The following is a 13,918-nucleotide window of genomic DNA, read 5'->3' as shown; positions in this document are numbered from 1 at the left end:
TATTTGCTATTTTTGAGAGAGAAAAAGAGAGAGCACAGGGGAGGGACAGAGAGAGAGGGAGACAGAGGATCCAAAGCGGGCTATGCACTGTCAGCAGAGACTGATGTGGGGCTCGAACTCACGAACTGTGAGATCATGACCTGAGCCAAAGCCCAGCGCTTAGCCAACTAAGCCACCCGGTCTCAGGATTTTAGGGATGAGTGTGGGCATCTCAGGACAAAACAGGGCTAAGTCAGCTGTTACCCTGGACCTTTTGCCACGCAAGTAAGTGCACAGTCTCCAAGCTGATGGTCATGTGACCGTAGGGAGTAGGGGTGCCCCGTAGAACCCAGAGGGCTTATAACCCGTCTAAAGGGGGCCCCACTATCCAACTCCAGCATATGATCCCCACATGGGAATGCCGTCTGGTCAGAGGTTCCCAGATCATAGGATTTTTTTTTTAATATTTATTTATTTATTTAGAGAGAGAGAGTGAGTGGGGGAGGGGCAGAGACCGAGGGAGACGGAGAACCCCAAGCAGGCTCTGCAGCTGTCAGTGTAGACCCTGATGTAGGTCTTGAACCCCCAAACCATGAGATCATGACCTGAGCCAAAACCAAGTCGGATGCTTAACTGACAGAACCACCCAGGCACCCTGTGTTCCTATGATTTTTCAAGAAACTCCAGGAATTCTAATTATCAGGTGGATTTCCTCTTTAAAAAAAAAAAAAAGAAAGAAAAAAAAAAAAAGCTTAGCATCTATTTCCAAAAAAAAAAAAAAAAAAAATAGTAAAAGTCACACAACACACATCTGCAGGTGATTTTGGCCTGTGGGCCCCTGGCTTATGATCTTTACGATAGACCCTTGTTATTCTCAGATGTAGTATCTGCCGTTCCAGTGGATTCCCAGGTGACCTCAAAGGTCCCACACATGCGGTAAGGGATAATTTTGCAGAGACTCTGACTTTGAGTTTTTTGGAGTCCCGGCTGGCAGATGGGAGCGAGTTACCTGGCTTGTGGGTCCACCGGGAGCCCTGCATCCCCCTGTCTTCTTTTGTGACATGTGTCGTATTCATGGTAAATCTCCCATGTTGATATGCTCTTTGTTTCTCTGTAAGAGAGAAAAAAAGGCAAATTTCGGTGAAGGGAAGAGAAAGTGAAGTGACCAGAAGAGGGATGGTTTTCCACCAGAAAAGAGCAGTGTGGGATAAATTAAAATGTGCAATTTGGTTCCTGCTGGTGGCACAAATTTATTGCGTGAATAAATCTGCCATTCTTTAGGTGTGTGATGAAAATAAATCCACCCCCCCTGTGGGGTTCAGGCTGGTGCGAAGCTGGCTCACCCAAGTGAGCGATGAGAGCGTCAAAACGAGTTAAAAGGTGGTCGCCTCGTGTGTCGTGAGGAAATGCACCGTAAACACAAGCTGGTCAGCAGAAATGGGGTTCAGGAGGACGCCGGCACCGTGTGCAGACGTCTCTCGCAAACCACGGGCGGGGAAAGCTCTGGGAACAGAGCTGCAGGGTTGACCTTCACTCGGGAAGAGGGTGATTTCATTTTTCAAAGCGTCTTCTTAGCATAATAGGACTCAGAGGGCACAGGCAGCCGGAGATGATCCTGTTGCCAGGGGAGCATTCCCTCCCCAGTGAAATTCGCTTGGGGCAGAAGCGTTTGCGTAGGCAGAACCGGACCCCACTGGAAGAACACGCCGTCCTCGATATGCTTTTCCAAGAAGAGGCGAGCACAGGGGTGCAGCGACCGAGGACAGAGGGTTAGACTCGGGTGCACCGTTCCTCCCCAGCCCCAGACCACCGAGGCACGAGAGGACGGGCCACCTGCGCACGTAAAGACAGTAACAAGGCAGGGGCACCACACAGCTCCTTGTAGACCGACTTTATAAGCGCTCCGCGCAGGAAATGGAGAAGGAGCTTTTGTTCTGCTGGTCTTGGTGCTGCCTGAGCCTTCCACCAACGTGGGGGTTCGCACCCCCACTGTTAGAGCCTGGGCACACTTGTCTCTTATTTATAGACCTTGGTCCCTTATTTATAGAATCCTCTAGAGCATCTGAAGGGGCCGTGAATTTTTTAGCTCTGCTGCACTGCAGCTGATGGAGGAAACAGCATTGCTTTGGTGCTATTCGCAAATACCGAGACCGACAAGGTCTGGGGTCGAAACGACTTTCCATACGTTCCTTTGACAAAAATCATCGTGCCAGTCACCCGGGTTGTAGCTTGAGGCCTGTTGGGCTGACATGGCCTCGGGGCTGCATGAGAACCCAACCCCCAAGCCCAGCCCACCTCAGGGCCTTGGCACCTGCTGTTCCCTGGCCAGGAGCAACCCCCCTCCCCCCCTCCGCCATAGGGGTATTCACAGGGCTCACTGCCCTTAGGTCTCCACTCAGATGTGGCCTTCCCTCACCAAGTGCCTCAAATAGTGTCCACTCCCTCTATCCTCTCCAGCCTTTACCCTGCCACTTGTCCCCCACCTGCCGGTAGGTCCACGGTGCACCTGCCTGATCCGTGTCTGTCCCTGCCCCACGACTGTGGGCTCTGAGGCAGGGCTGTGCTGTTCTACCAGAGCAGCGTGTCATTCCACAGCCTAGCGAAGGTCGAGAGCCTGCGTCATTCATGCGTTTGCCTTGCGGGAACCCATTTCCGCTTCAGCCACCCTTGGGACGACCGTGTGGATTTTTCAGTTCTAGCTTCAGTGTAGCTCAAGACCGAGTCCCATCCCCTCAGCTGCTTCCAGGACCTGAGCCCCGCGAGGCCCCCTGCATCCCCCCAAGGGGGCATTTCCACACCCCCATCAAGGATCCCCACCCCCATCAGCATGTTAAGCCCTAGCTGCTACCAGCCCTTGTGTTCTTTCTGCTCGGTGTTTGGGTCGCTGAGAAGAAGGGCAGCCATGACTGGGGTGAGCAGAATCCCGGGTCACTTATCCGGCAGCCCCTTACCTTCCTGTCCTGAGGAGTGGCGTTGGGGCAATGATGAGGGGACAGTACACCAAAGTCAGAAAATGACCCACTTGCTGTTTATGGCCCAGGCCGGCCATCTGCAGCCATGCGAGGTTCCTTTGGGTGCTCTTGACCCTTGTGGGAGAGCAGCTTAGACTTGTCGTGGCCTTGGGGTAGGCCAGCCCCTTGGGTTCTGTTGGCCTTCATAAGATTTCTTAAAAACCAGGCTATGTCATGAACAGGTAAAATTCAGGGGATTTCACATAGATTTCTGATTCTAGCTTTTCTTGGGGGAAAAAAAAAGGCGATTCTAAGAGTGTAGACCTACATGGGGGCGCCTGGGTGGCTCAGTCGGTCAAGTGTCCAACCTCAGCTCAGGTCATGATCTCATGGTCCGTGGGTTTGAGCCCCGCATCAGGCTCTGTGCTGACAGCTCAGAGCCAGGAGCCTGTTTTGGATTCGGTGTCTCCCTCTCTGCCCCTCCCCTGCTCACTCTCTGTCTCTCTCTCTCTCTCTAAAAAATAAGTAAACATTAAAAAATTTAAAAAAAGGAGTGTAGCCCTATATGGCAGGTGCTGGCTGGAGCTGGGCTGTGGCCCCCGGCCCAGGGCATTCAAATTCACAGCCACTCCCTGGGTGCCTGTGGAAACTGATACTGTTCATGTTAGTTTAGCTTTTCCATAAAAACCCACGGCCTCCCATCAACCCAGTGCCCGGCCGCCCTGGAAGCCAGCCCAGCGGAGCTGCTGGGTTTCCGTGCCTCTCCTCCCGGTGCCATTCTGGATGTCGCTTCCAGAACTCTCCTTCAGACCCCACGTTCTGTGACACAACATAGCAGAAGGGTCACGCGCTCCAACAGGAACCCCCAGTGCTCCACCCGGATGGCTTACCGAGGTCGTAAAGATGGATGGATGCTATTTTATGCATCCCAAGAGGTCATACCTGTGAATTCCCACTTTGTTATCTTTGACATCACTGTTAAATGATGCGGTCCAGTCGCTGCTGTTGAATTCACATCTATCTCCAGCACGGTGCGTTCGCGCAACCCGATGGCTCCGCTCCGATGCCAGAATCACATCTTGGACCCAGTCTGTCCGAACTGAGCCCCTGCTCTCTGCTCCCAAACCTGCTCCACCCACAGCCTTCCCAGCTCAACCGTTCCTCTCCCCCAGCCACATCCCTGGGTCCTGTCTTTACTATGTCCGCGGGATCTGAGCAGCCTGTGTCCCGCCTCCGCCACTGCCTGGTCTCCCTGCTGTCACCTCCACCTCCCTTCATTCAGTCTGTCCCCCGCTCAGCGCCTAAGTCAGGTCAAGCACTCCCTTGCCCTAGAACCTGCAGTGGCTCCCCATTTCACTCAGAGCAAGGCCCTGAGTGACCTGGCCCCACCCACCCCCACTTAGGCCTCCTGAACCTGTTTCCCCGGCTGCACCTTGGTGCTCCAGTAACAAAGCACACACAGATCTCACCTCACTGGTGCCTGGAGCACAGCACCACCCTCCAGCCCCACTCTGTTCTGCTTTGCCTGTTTTTCCACAGCATTTTCTGACGTCTAACACTCTGTTTTGTTTCTTATTCCCCGGCTTGTTGTCTTACTGTACAAGGGCAAGGTTCTTGATCTGTCTGGTCACTGCTGTGTCCCCAGTGCCAAGGACAGAGCCTGACACGGCGGCACTCAATAAATAAGCATTCCAATAGAAACATCTTGAGTTCTGTTTTTAAATGGAGATTTTGTTTGTTTGTTTAATATTGAAAGAGTCCACACGTAAGTGACTGGGAGGATGTCATGGGGACTCGGTTGTGTCCATTACCTGACCTTGGCAATCATGAATTGGTGGCCAGTGTCATTTCGTCTACATCCCCAGCCACTGCCCAGATGATTAGGAAGCAAGTTCAGGCCATCATCTCATTCCATCTGCAGATCGTTGAGTATGTGTTTCTTTTTATGCTCCATAGTACTTGTTAGGTGGGTATCCCGGAATTTATTTCATCCGGCCAGTCTCACGGGGTGCCGTTAGCATATGTCGCTTTACACTGTGTGAAGCTGATTGTCCTTTCCTTGGAACTTCTGGAATCGACCCCAGCTTCGCAATACTTTTTTCTTCAACTAAGATGTACATTCTTTGCAATTCTTGTTACCCGTGGAAAAACAAGACAGAATAAAGCAAAACACTCCAAAATGCCCGTCTGTCTCCATGATAGCATATGTTCTCGCTTATAGGTGCTTTGTGCGAGGGTTAATTTTTTTTTTTTTTTTTTTTTTTTACAACTTTTACTTAGGTGCGATTTCACTCTTCAAGTTGCAAGGATGTACAAACGACACTCCATATATCCTCCAACCCGACTCACTGGTTGTTAACATTTTGTCCCAGTTAATTGACTGATTGATCGGTTGATTTGATTTTTTTTTTTTTTTTCTCTTAGTAAGCTCTAGGCCCATCGTGGGGCTTGGATTCACGACTAGTGACTCAAGAGTTGCAGGCTCTTCCTACCGAGCCAGCCAGGCACCCCTTGTCCTAGTTGATTTATATTTGTACTCTCTGTGCATATGTGTGTGTGTGTGTGTGTGTGTGTGTGTGTGTGTGTGCTTTTTAACCATCTGAGATTGCCCCTTTTACCCCTGAACACCGCAGCGTGTAGCTCCTAAGACTAGGGGCATTCATTCATTTTACATTACCACAGTTACACTTAGGGAATTCTGAATATTTAGCATTAATATAATACCGTTATCTAAACCGCGAACTGTACTGGGATTTCTCCCCTTGCTGCCATAATGTCCTTTATGGCAGTGTTTTCCCACCCAGGATCCAGTGCCAGGATCGCCACTGCCTTCTGTTGCCATGTCTGCCCAGTCTCCTTTAATTTGGAACAGCTCTCCAGGCTTTCTTTGTCTTTCGTGACCTTGACATTCTTGGAGAGTACAGGCCAGTTGTTTCATAGAGTGCTTCTCAATTTGGGTCTAATAGATTTTTGAGCTGCACTCCGAGAATGCAATAACATAATATATATATAAAGGAGCACCCCCGGTTTCTGCCTGCAGGACCCGGGAGCCGACGAGAGAGACCCCTATCAGCAACCCGGAAACCCGTGCGCGAGGCTGAGGACCGAGAGGAAGATGCCTCGGCTGTGCTCAGGGCCATCCAGGTGGAGAACGAAGCCCTGCAGAGGGCGCTCCTCTGCAGAAAGGGGGAGGCCCCCAGCAGCCCGCTGCAGGTGCGTTCTGGGGCGCAGGGGAAGGACCACACAGGAGGCTACTCAGGGACCCCGTGGTGTCTGAGCAGCATTTGCAAAGAGCACGCGGTGAGGAGAGAGACGTTGTGGGCGTCCCTGACCTCAGACTAGCTGCTCGTCCGCTGCTGGATGCGCAGTCGCTCACTGACCTACCCAAGTGCCCATTTCGTCACCTTCCTTCCATTCTTTGTTTATTTCCGAAGGCCAAAGGTGAATGCCTGTTTGCCTCTGATCCTTGCCGACCTCCCGGCGAGCCCTGGAAACCTCAGCCCAGGGTTGTAAACTGGTGGCTGAGGGAAAGAATAGAGTAGACAAGAGCCCCGGCTTCTCCGGAAAGACCTCATTCCCCAAAGCGTGAGCCTCTCGGGCCTCCGCCGCCCTCAGCACCTCCTGTTGTCCTGCCCCTGACCCACTGCACCTGTTCAGGAGACCTCCGTGGCCCTGCAGGGGTTTGGGTTGGTGCCCACTGCCTTCAGCTTTGAGCAAGAAGGAGGAAGCTACATGGTGGGGCGGAGTAGGGACCCTTCTGGAGCTGGAGGCTGTGGACACGCCCCCGCGCACACATCGTTTCTCAGAAGCCGAGAAACCGCCTCACCGGCCGAAGCCCTTTATCGTAGCTTGTCCTACTCGTTGCCCCCAGTAGGCCAGAAACAGGCAGGCCTGGTCTCATCGCCCCGTTTCCTAGATGTGACTGATGGCACCCAGAGAGCAAGGTGGCTCACTCAGGTCACGTCTTTGGAAGGCGCAGAGATATGCCTGCCCCACCAGCCTGGGGCCCCGTCCACACCACCAGTTTCCCCCCAGGCTCTGTTAGGGGCTGCCCTCTGGGGCGTTCATCGAGCAGCACCCTATTGTCTGTCTTCCTCAAGCTCACTCCTTTGCCTCTGACAACTTTTTTTAAAGTTTATTTATTTACTTTGTGTGTGAGAGAGAGCACGAGCAGAGCAGGGGCAGAGAGGGGGAGAGAGAATCCCAAGCAGGCTCTGCACCGTCAGCATAGAGCCCAACGCGGGGCTCGATCTCATGACCGTGAGATCATGACCTGAGCTGAAATCAAGAGTCGGGCATTCAACCGACTGAGCCACCCCGGGCCCCACTGCCCCTGACATTTGTGTCTCTAGGATCTCGAGACAGCCCCCGTGCCTCTGTGCCCTCATCTATTAGTGAGGAGTCAACAGCGCCTGGCTTTGTTGTGACCTCAGATCGTGTGATTACCTCATTCCAGGACACGGAGGGACCACCAGCAAAATCGTGGACCAGTCTACTGAAGGGGAAGGAAGAGAGCGCTGAGGTTGGTGAAGGCCTGAGCACAGCAAACCCCGGGGCCCACTGTGCCCCACGGCACCTGGTGGCCTCCACAGGGCTTTCCCCACGTGGTCCCAGCAGACACTCACTGTGTTCCCTGGGCAGCTGTCCTGCCCATTTCACAGATGGGGAGACCCGGGCTGGCACAGCTTGCCCGAGGTTACGAGTGGAAGCCAGAATTCACCCAGGCCTGGGGACTCCAGCTCCTTGTTACGTTTTGGGTTCCCTACAAGACAACCCAAAAACAGATCTTAGTATCCTGAATAAATAAATAACGTCTGTATCTACTAGGTCACTCAGGCCTATCTCAGCCAAGACAGCCCCTGCAAATAGACACAAGGGGGACCCATGAATTATTAATGGGACACCCAGAAACGTCTTTGTTAGATTGTGCACAGGTCTGTGCCCTGTGCTTAGAATACAGAGTGGCTAAATCAGGTCAGATTAGCCCCTGGCCTCGTGGAACTTACAGAAAACAATCAAGTAAAGCCATAAATAAACAAGGTGCTTTCAGAGAGAGATGACAGTAAAAGATCATAGATGGTTGCTGCCTCCGAAAGTGTGGTCCAAGGGAGCCCCTGGGAAGGTGCCGTTCGAGCTGAGCCCCGTCTCTTAGGGAATGAGCCGACAACAGGGGACAGCAGTCCAGGTGGAAGCAACAGGAGACCCTCTGAAGTGGGAATGAGCCCAGCCTGACCCAGGAGCGGGAAGACAGAAGCCTGACTGGTGGGGGGAAGAGGGGACACAAGGGGGACACAAGAGGGTAGGGGGTAGAGAGTGAGGCCGGGAGGGGAGGAGAGAGCGCCCACGGGAGAGGGTGGTAGGCAGGGCAGGACGCCAGAGCACCATAGTGGTTTTCTTTATGCGTCCCTCCTGCTTGGTCTCTTATTTCCCGGTCATCCTGAGCCATTGCCTGCTGACATTTCTGACCAGTCTGCGGCCCTGCCCGCCGCACGGCCCGGGATTTCTGGATGACCTGACCACCCCCCCACCCCCAACCCACCGAGCTGCCGGCGACTAAACTCACTTGCGGATAGAGAGCAGAGCACGTGTCTAGTTTCGATGACAAACGTAAGAGAAGGAGGATTAAAAATGAAAGGGCCCTAAGGATGTTACTGGAATGCTCCATGGAGTCTGGTTACTTTGTAGCAAACAGAGCAGGGGTATGGTTGAGATGGGGAAAGACTTTGAGGAGAGAAAATGTTTGCCTTAGCTGATTGAAGAGATTGCTTCCTGGGACCTCCCGGATCAGAAGAAACTGACGTGTCTGTCTCTTTGCAAAGATCATGGCCCCCGGTGGAGGTGGGGCGGGGAGGGATCCTGGATCTAATCCGCCCAGGAAAAAGGCTGTTATGCTCATTCCTGTTCCCTCCTCCTGTCTAATAAGCTTCTCTGTCCTCAGCCACTTCCTACCCCTGAGGCGACTGGCAGGACCAGCCCGCAGGAGCCGTGCAGGGCCACGGGGGGAACCACAGTCGTCCGTGAAGCCATTGACAGAATCGGCCTGCTGGGGAGCAGGTAGGTACGGAGCCTGCTTCCAAACACAGCCAAGAGCCCCACAGCAGCGCAGCCATGAGCATCCCGTTAGCTGAGGTTTTGCTTTGCTCCTCCTGTGTTCTTTCAGACCCCGTAAAACTGCCCCCTGACACTCTAGCCTCCCTCCCCCTCCAGCCCGAAAGCCCGGAACGGACTCGATGTGTTCCCGGCAAACGTGTCTACGCCTGTTGGATTCGGTCCAGCCCGGTGTAAGACTTCATCCTCCTCAGAGGCCTCCCCAGAAGTACGCCACGCAGCAGGGGGTGCTGGCCTGGGGGGTGGAGGGTGAGCGTGGCCCACAGCCCCGCCGCCCCGGCCGGCGTGTGGGGCTGCACGCGCCGTGGTCTATGCAGAAGGCCCGTGCCTGTCTGAGGGGCAAGGGGGGCTGAAATCCAGCTGGCGTGCTGGGCACTAAGCTGGGGCCCCCGCCGGGGACCGCAGCAGCCCGGAGAGGGACGAGGGCTTTTTCTCCACTGCACGAAAGAGGAATTGCCGGGCCAAGCTGTGCACCCTCCGGGTCTGTGTCCACCGCAGGGGAGTTTCCTTCCCCTGATTTGCAGAAAAACTCTGAACAGGCCATTCCAGCCATCCCTCTAGGAGTCTACAGACCCCAGAGCCTGGAAACCGTGGCCGTGCATCACTGTGGCCATAAGTAAGCCCTCGCTGGTTCCCCTCGCGCCCACGGGCTGGTGCCAGAGGCGACCTCACACCTGATGCGATCCTGTTTATAGGCAGCACACACACACCCCACCGGGCGCCGCTTTTTCCGCCCTCAAGATCCTTGGCGCTCCGGGGTCTTGCGGCTCCGCAGCCTTAAACCGCACACGCGTGGGGTGCATTTGCAAACCACACTCTGCTGAGTTGGGAACGCCCGCATCCTCAGAAGCAAGAGGTACAAAGTGAGTCTCTAGGCCGGGAGTAGCAAACGTGTGTTTAGCAAAGGGCCACACAGCGAATGCCCTAGTGAGTAGGGCTTTTCACTTTTTGTTTGTTTGTTTGTCTTAACCCTTCAAAAGGTAAAAACCATGCTGAGCTCTCAGGCTGCGGACTGGATTCCGCCCGCCTGCTGTCCTTTGACACCCCGCTGCTCCAGCCCCTGCCCAGCCGAGGGAGTCTGCGGGCTGCCTTGCCCCAATTTCCTCTTCTTTGATCACGAATTGTGTGGTTATAAAGGGGGGAAACAGCCTGTGTGCGCCTTTGAACCGCGTGCGGGGTGGGTACTCTCTCCTCAAACCGCCGCTTCTTCTGAAATAGAAAAGCCAGTGCGGGGCCCTGACGGGCATGCTCTCTGTTGCATACCATCTGTTACCACCCGTTTGCTGAAACCAAATCACATTTCAGACAACAGCAAAGGCTTCTGAAAGTCCTCCAGGCCATCGAAAGCGACTCTGTCCGCCTCAGCAGGGCTGTTTCACCGACAGAGGAGCCAGTGCCGGATCCAGAGGTGAGATGCTCGGCTTCTGGGGGTTTCCAGATGCATCCAGCATCTCACGCGAAAGGTCGGGGAGGAAGGGCCCCTCGGGGCAATTATCTCTCTGCAGGGCGGGGGGTGGGGGGGGATGGCTGCCACAGTGGTAAACTTCACCTCTCTCTGCCCGAGTCTCCATCCTCCTCCTGCCCAGCACCCAGATGTACATGTGATGGCACTAAATGTTGCAGCAGAGAGGAGCCTGTCCACACAAAAGGCAAACTATAAAATAGCATGTAAACCCACAGGAAAATGTCCAACATCGCTGGTAATCCAGAAATGCAGATTCAGGGGCGCCTGGGTGGCTCAGTGGGTTAAGCATCTGATTTCAGCTCAGGTCATGATCTCACGGTTCATGAGTTCGAGGCCTGCATCGGGCTCTGTGCTGACAGGTCAGAGCCTGGAGCCTGCTTCGGATTCTGTGTCTCCCTCTCTTTATGCCCCTCTCCTACTTGTGCGCGCGCTCTCTCTCTCTCAAAATAAAATAAACATAAAAAATTTAAAAAGAAATGCAGATTCGAGCAACCTTAATGTCCTATTTGATATCTGAGTTTGCAGATTATTTTCGAGGATAGGCTCTGGACTTGCAGGGTTACAGCAGGCTTACCCAGCTGGCAGCAATAGAAACGGGTGGAAGAAACTCTCTTGAAAAGCACAAAGACCGGGTTTAAGAAGAGCCGTAGAAATACTGGCTCTGAGTCTGGCACCATGATTTAGACGGCATGTGACCTGAGGCAAGCCTCTTAAGCTCTCTGATCCTGCGTGGGGTGTCGCTGTCACACGGGGTAAATAGTCCACAGCCATGGGCTGCTGTGAGGAACAAAACGTTTTGTGAGGGTGGGCACCTCAGTGCCTGGCACAAGGCGAGGAGGATCCGGCAAGTACCAGTTGAAAGTCTGACATCTAGAAAAATCTAGAGGAGTCAAAGCTTTGCCCCCCACCCCCACCCCTGCCGCCCACACGGAACAGTGGCTTTCTCAGCCATGAAGATCCTAAGTGTGATAAAGCTTCAGCCACGTTAAAAAGAGCCTGGGTTGATCAAGTCTTTTTATAGGAAACAGAAAACCCAGGGCAAACGGGCTTCTACAACGAAGCGAAGGAAATGAAAGACTGTTGTGACAAACGCCACAGCGGGGACCAGTTGGGGCTCAACCCAGCAGCTCGTGCTGTGTCTCCACAATGCCAGCTGCTTCCTCGAGGTCCGTCCCCACCTCAGCACCCAGGCCCGGCTCTGCTGTCTCCCTGGGACCCCTCAAAAGCTAGAGTGGTTACCTCCCCTTGCCCTCATCGCCTCGGGCCCTACCGCGAAGAGCATTTCTTCCATGCACAGAACTGACATTGGGTCACGTACCCATCACAGAGCTACCCCCCCACCCCCACCCCTCGGTGGCTCAGGGGACAGGCCACGCTATTTCATTGGAGCAGTCGGGCTCCTCCTTGGGCTGAGAGGGGGTCCTTCCCCTTCTAGGACCATCGTCATGGCTGAGAAGAGACACGAGAGAGGAGGGCAGGGAGTGCAGAGACCCGGAGCGGCCAACCCGCATTTACCTTAGACCCCCACGAGGGATCCTAAATCGAGCGAGTCAGGAGCAGGGGGGCCATCGACTCGAGACGCTGGCAGGTTGTGACGCGTCCTTAGTTAGTAGACCCTCCGGCTGCTTCATTTAGAAGCCCCGCTGCAGGACGTCGCACGTTTTAGATTGCACGGGCTGTGGGATCCGCCGGCCCCTCTGCGAGGCAGCTCGCCTCCCATCTGGACCTCCCCCTGCTGCCGGCAGCCAAGGTGAACCTCCCTTCACGCCTCCCGCCGTTCACCTGGCGGAGCAGCTCATTAGCCTCCTCACCCTCCCCCTGCCGCCCCACTTGAGCGAGGCCGGCTTCGGTTCATCACTGTCCTTCGCGTCTGGGACTCGGGCCCAGGGCGGCAGAGGGCCTTGGCCAGGGCCCCACCCGGCTCTGCCCAGAGCAGGCGGTGCCTGCGGGGTCTGCTGGTAAGAGCGGGCCCTGTGTTCCCTCTGGGAGCTGGGAGCTGACCTCCCTCCCTCCCCGTCCCCATCCCCATCGCGTGGCCATCAAGGCTCGTCCAAACACACGCTGAGGGCGATGGCACGTCTCGCTGGCTATTAATTAAAAAAGTAAGTAGGGAACAGTTGCTGTTCATTTGCTCAACTCCGCTCACAGAACCATTGCAGATTACCAGTGCTAATTAACAGAGGGCATGTGCATGCAGGGAATGCACCATTTTATGAGGGACTGATCCGTGGCGACCAGCACTGCAGTCGGGGCCCGAAGGGGCCTCGGGAAGCCATTCCGCAGCGTGGCTGTTTATTGATGGCATTCACGCGGCCTCGGACCGGAAAGCCAGCCCACGAAGGAGGCAGCGCTAAAATCAGTGAAGGGAAAACATGGGAGGGGGTGGACACTCAGGGAGCACACACGGGGGCCAGGACCCATGACAGGGACTTCCCCCAGTATCCGTATCTCACTTAGTCTCCGTGATGGGATTGTCAGAGAGATGGTGTCATCTGAATTCATTTGCTAGGGTAGCCACACCTCAGACGGGGTGGTGGCCTAAACAACAGAGATGTATTTCTCTCAAGTTCTGCAGGCTGAAGTCCAAGGTCAAGGTGTGGGCAGGTTTGATGGCTCCTGAGGCCTCTTCTTCTGCCTTGCTGATGGCCGTCCTCTGGCTGTGTCTCAACACCATCTTTCCTGTGTGCATGAGCATTTCTGGTGTCTCTCCCGGGCAGATTTACACCCCCCCCCCTTTTTTTTTTAATTTTTAAAATTTATTTACTTTGAGAGAGAGAAAGAGAGGATGAGTGGGGTAGAGGGAGAGAAAATTCTAAGCAGGCTCCGTGCCATCGTTGCAAAGCCTCACGTGGGACTCAAACTCACAAACCGTGAGATCTCGTCATGAGCAGACATCAAGAGTCGGATGCTTAACCGACTGAGCCACCCAGGAGCCCCCAGATTTCCCCTTCTTCTAAGGACATGGTTCACATTGGATTTGGGCCCACCCTCACGGCCTCATTTTAACTTAATTACCTCTCTAAAGGTCGTGTCTCCAAATATAGGAACATGCTCAGGTACTGGGGTTAGGGCTTTCGCATCTGAATTTGGGGAGGTGGGGGACACAATTTAGCCCATAACACCTTCCCCAACTCAGCCGATAGGCCGTGAACACTTGGTAATGAGGAAGAGAAGAGCACGTTCAGCCACAATGTGATGCCTTTTAAACATTTTTTTTGTTACTTGCAAACTCTTATGGAAAATACCAACTGTTCACAGTAACTGTTTCAAATGCTTTTCAAATATGAGCTCATTTCATCTTTGTAATAACTATATGTAATGGGTGCTGTTCTTATCCTCATTGTATGGATGGGGAAACTGAGGCACTGAGTGGCTAAATAACTTGTTGTGTAGTGGTGAGCTGAATCCAGCCTGT

General features: G+C 54.1%; 1 protein-coding gene across 5 annotated transcripts in view; it reads left to right on the top strand.

Annotated features, from left to right (window-relative positions):
* The window catches only part of LOC123589121 (katanin interacting protein), a 193,283-nt gene that overhangs the window by 113,745 nt on the left and 65,620 nt on the right, over positions 1-13,918 (top strand). For all 5 annotated transcript variants that reach the window (XM_045460776.1, XM_045460774.1, XM_045460777.1 and 2 more), the window contains 4 exons: positions 5,971-6,143; positions 7,387-7,452; positions 8,869-8,984; positions 10,344-10,446. In XM_045460776.1, the coding sequence (XP_045316732.1) occupies positions 5,971-6,143; positions 7,387-7,452; positions 8,869-8,984; positions 10,344-10,446 (458 nt within the window). The remainder of the gene's footprint in view (positions 1-5,970; positions 6,144-7,386; positions 7,453-8,868; positions 8,985-10,343; positions 10,447-13,918) is intronic.

This window comes from Leopardus geoffroyi, chromosome E3 (assembly GCF_018350155.1).
Source record: "Leopardus geoffroyi isolate Oge1 chromosome E3, O.geoffroyi_Oge1_pat1.0, whole genome shotgun sequence".
NCBI classification, from domain to species: domain Eukaryota; kingdom Metazoa; phylum Chordata; class Mammalia; order Carnivora; family Felidae; genus Leopardus; species Leopardus geoffroyi.
Note: the sequence above shows the minus strand (reverse complement) of the source record. Positions and strands in the feature narration are given on the sequence as shown.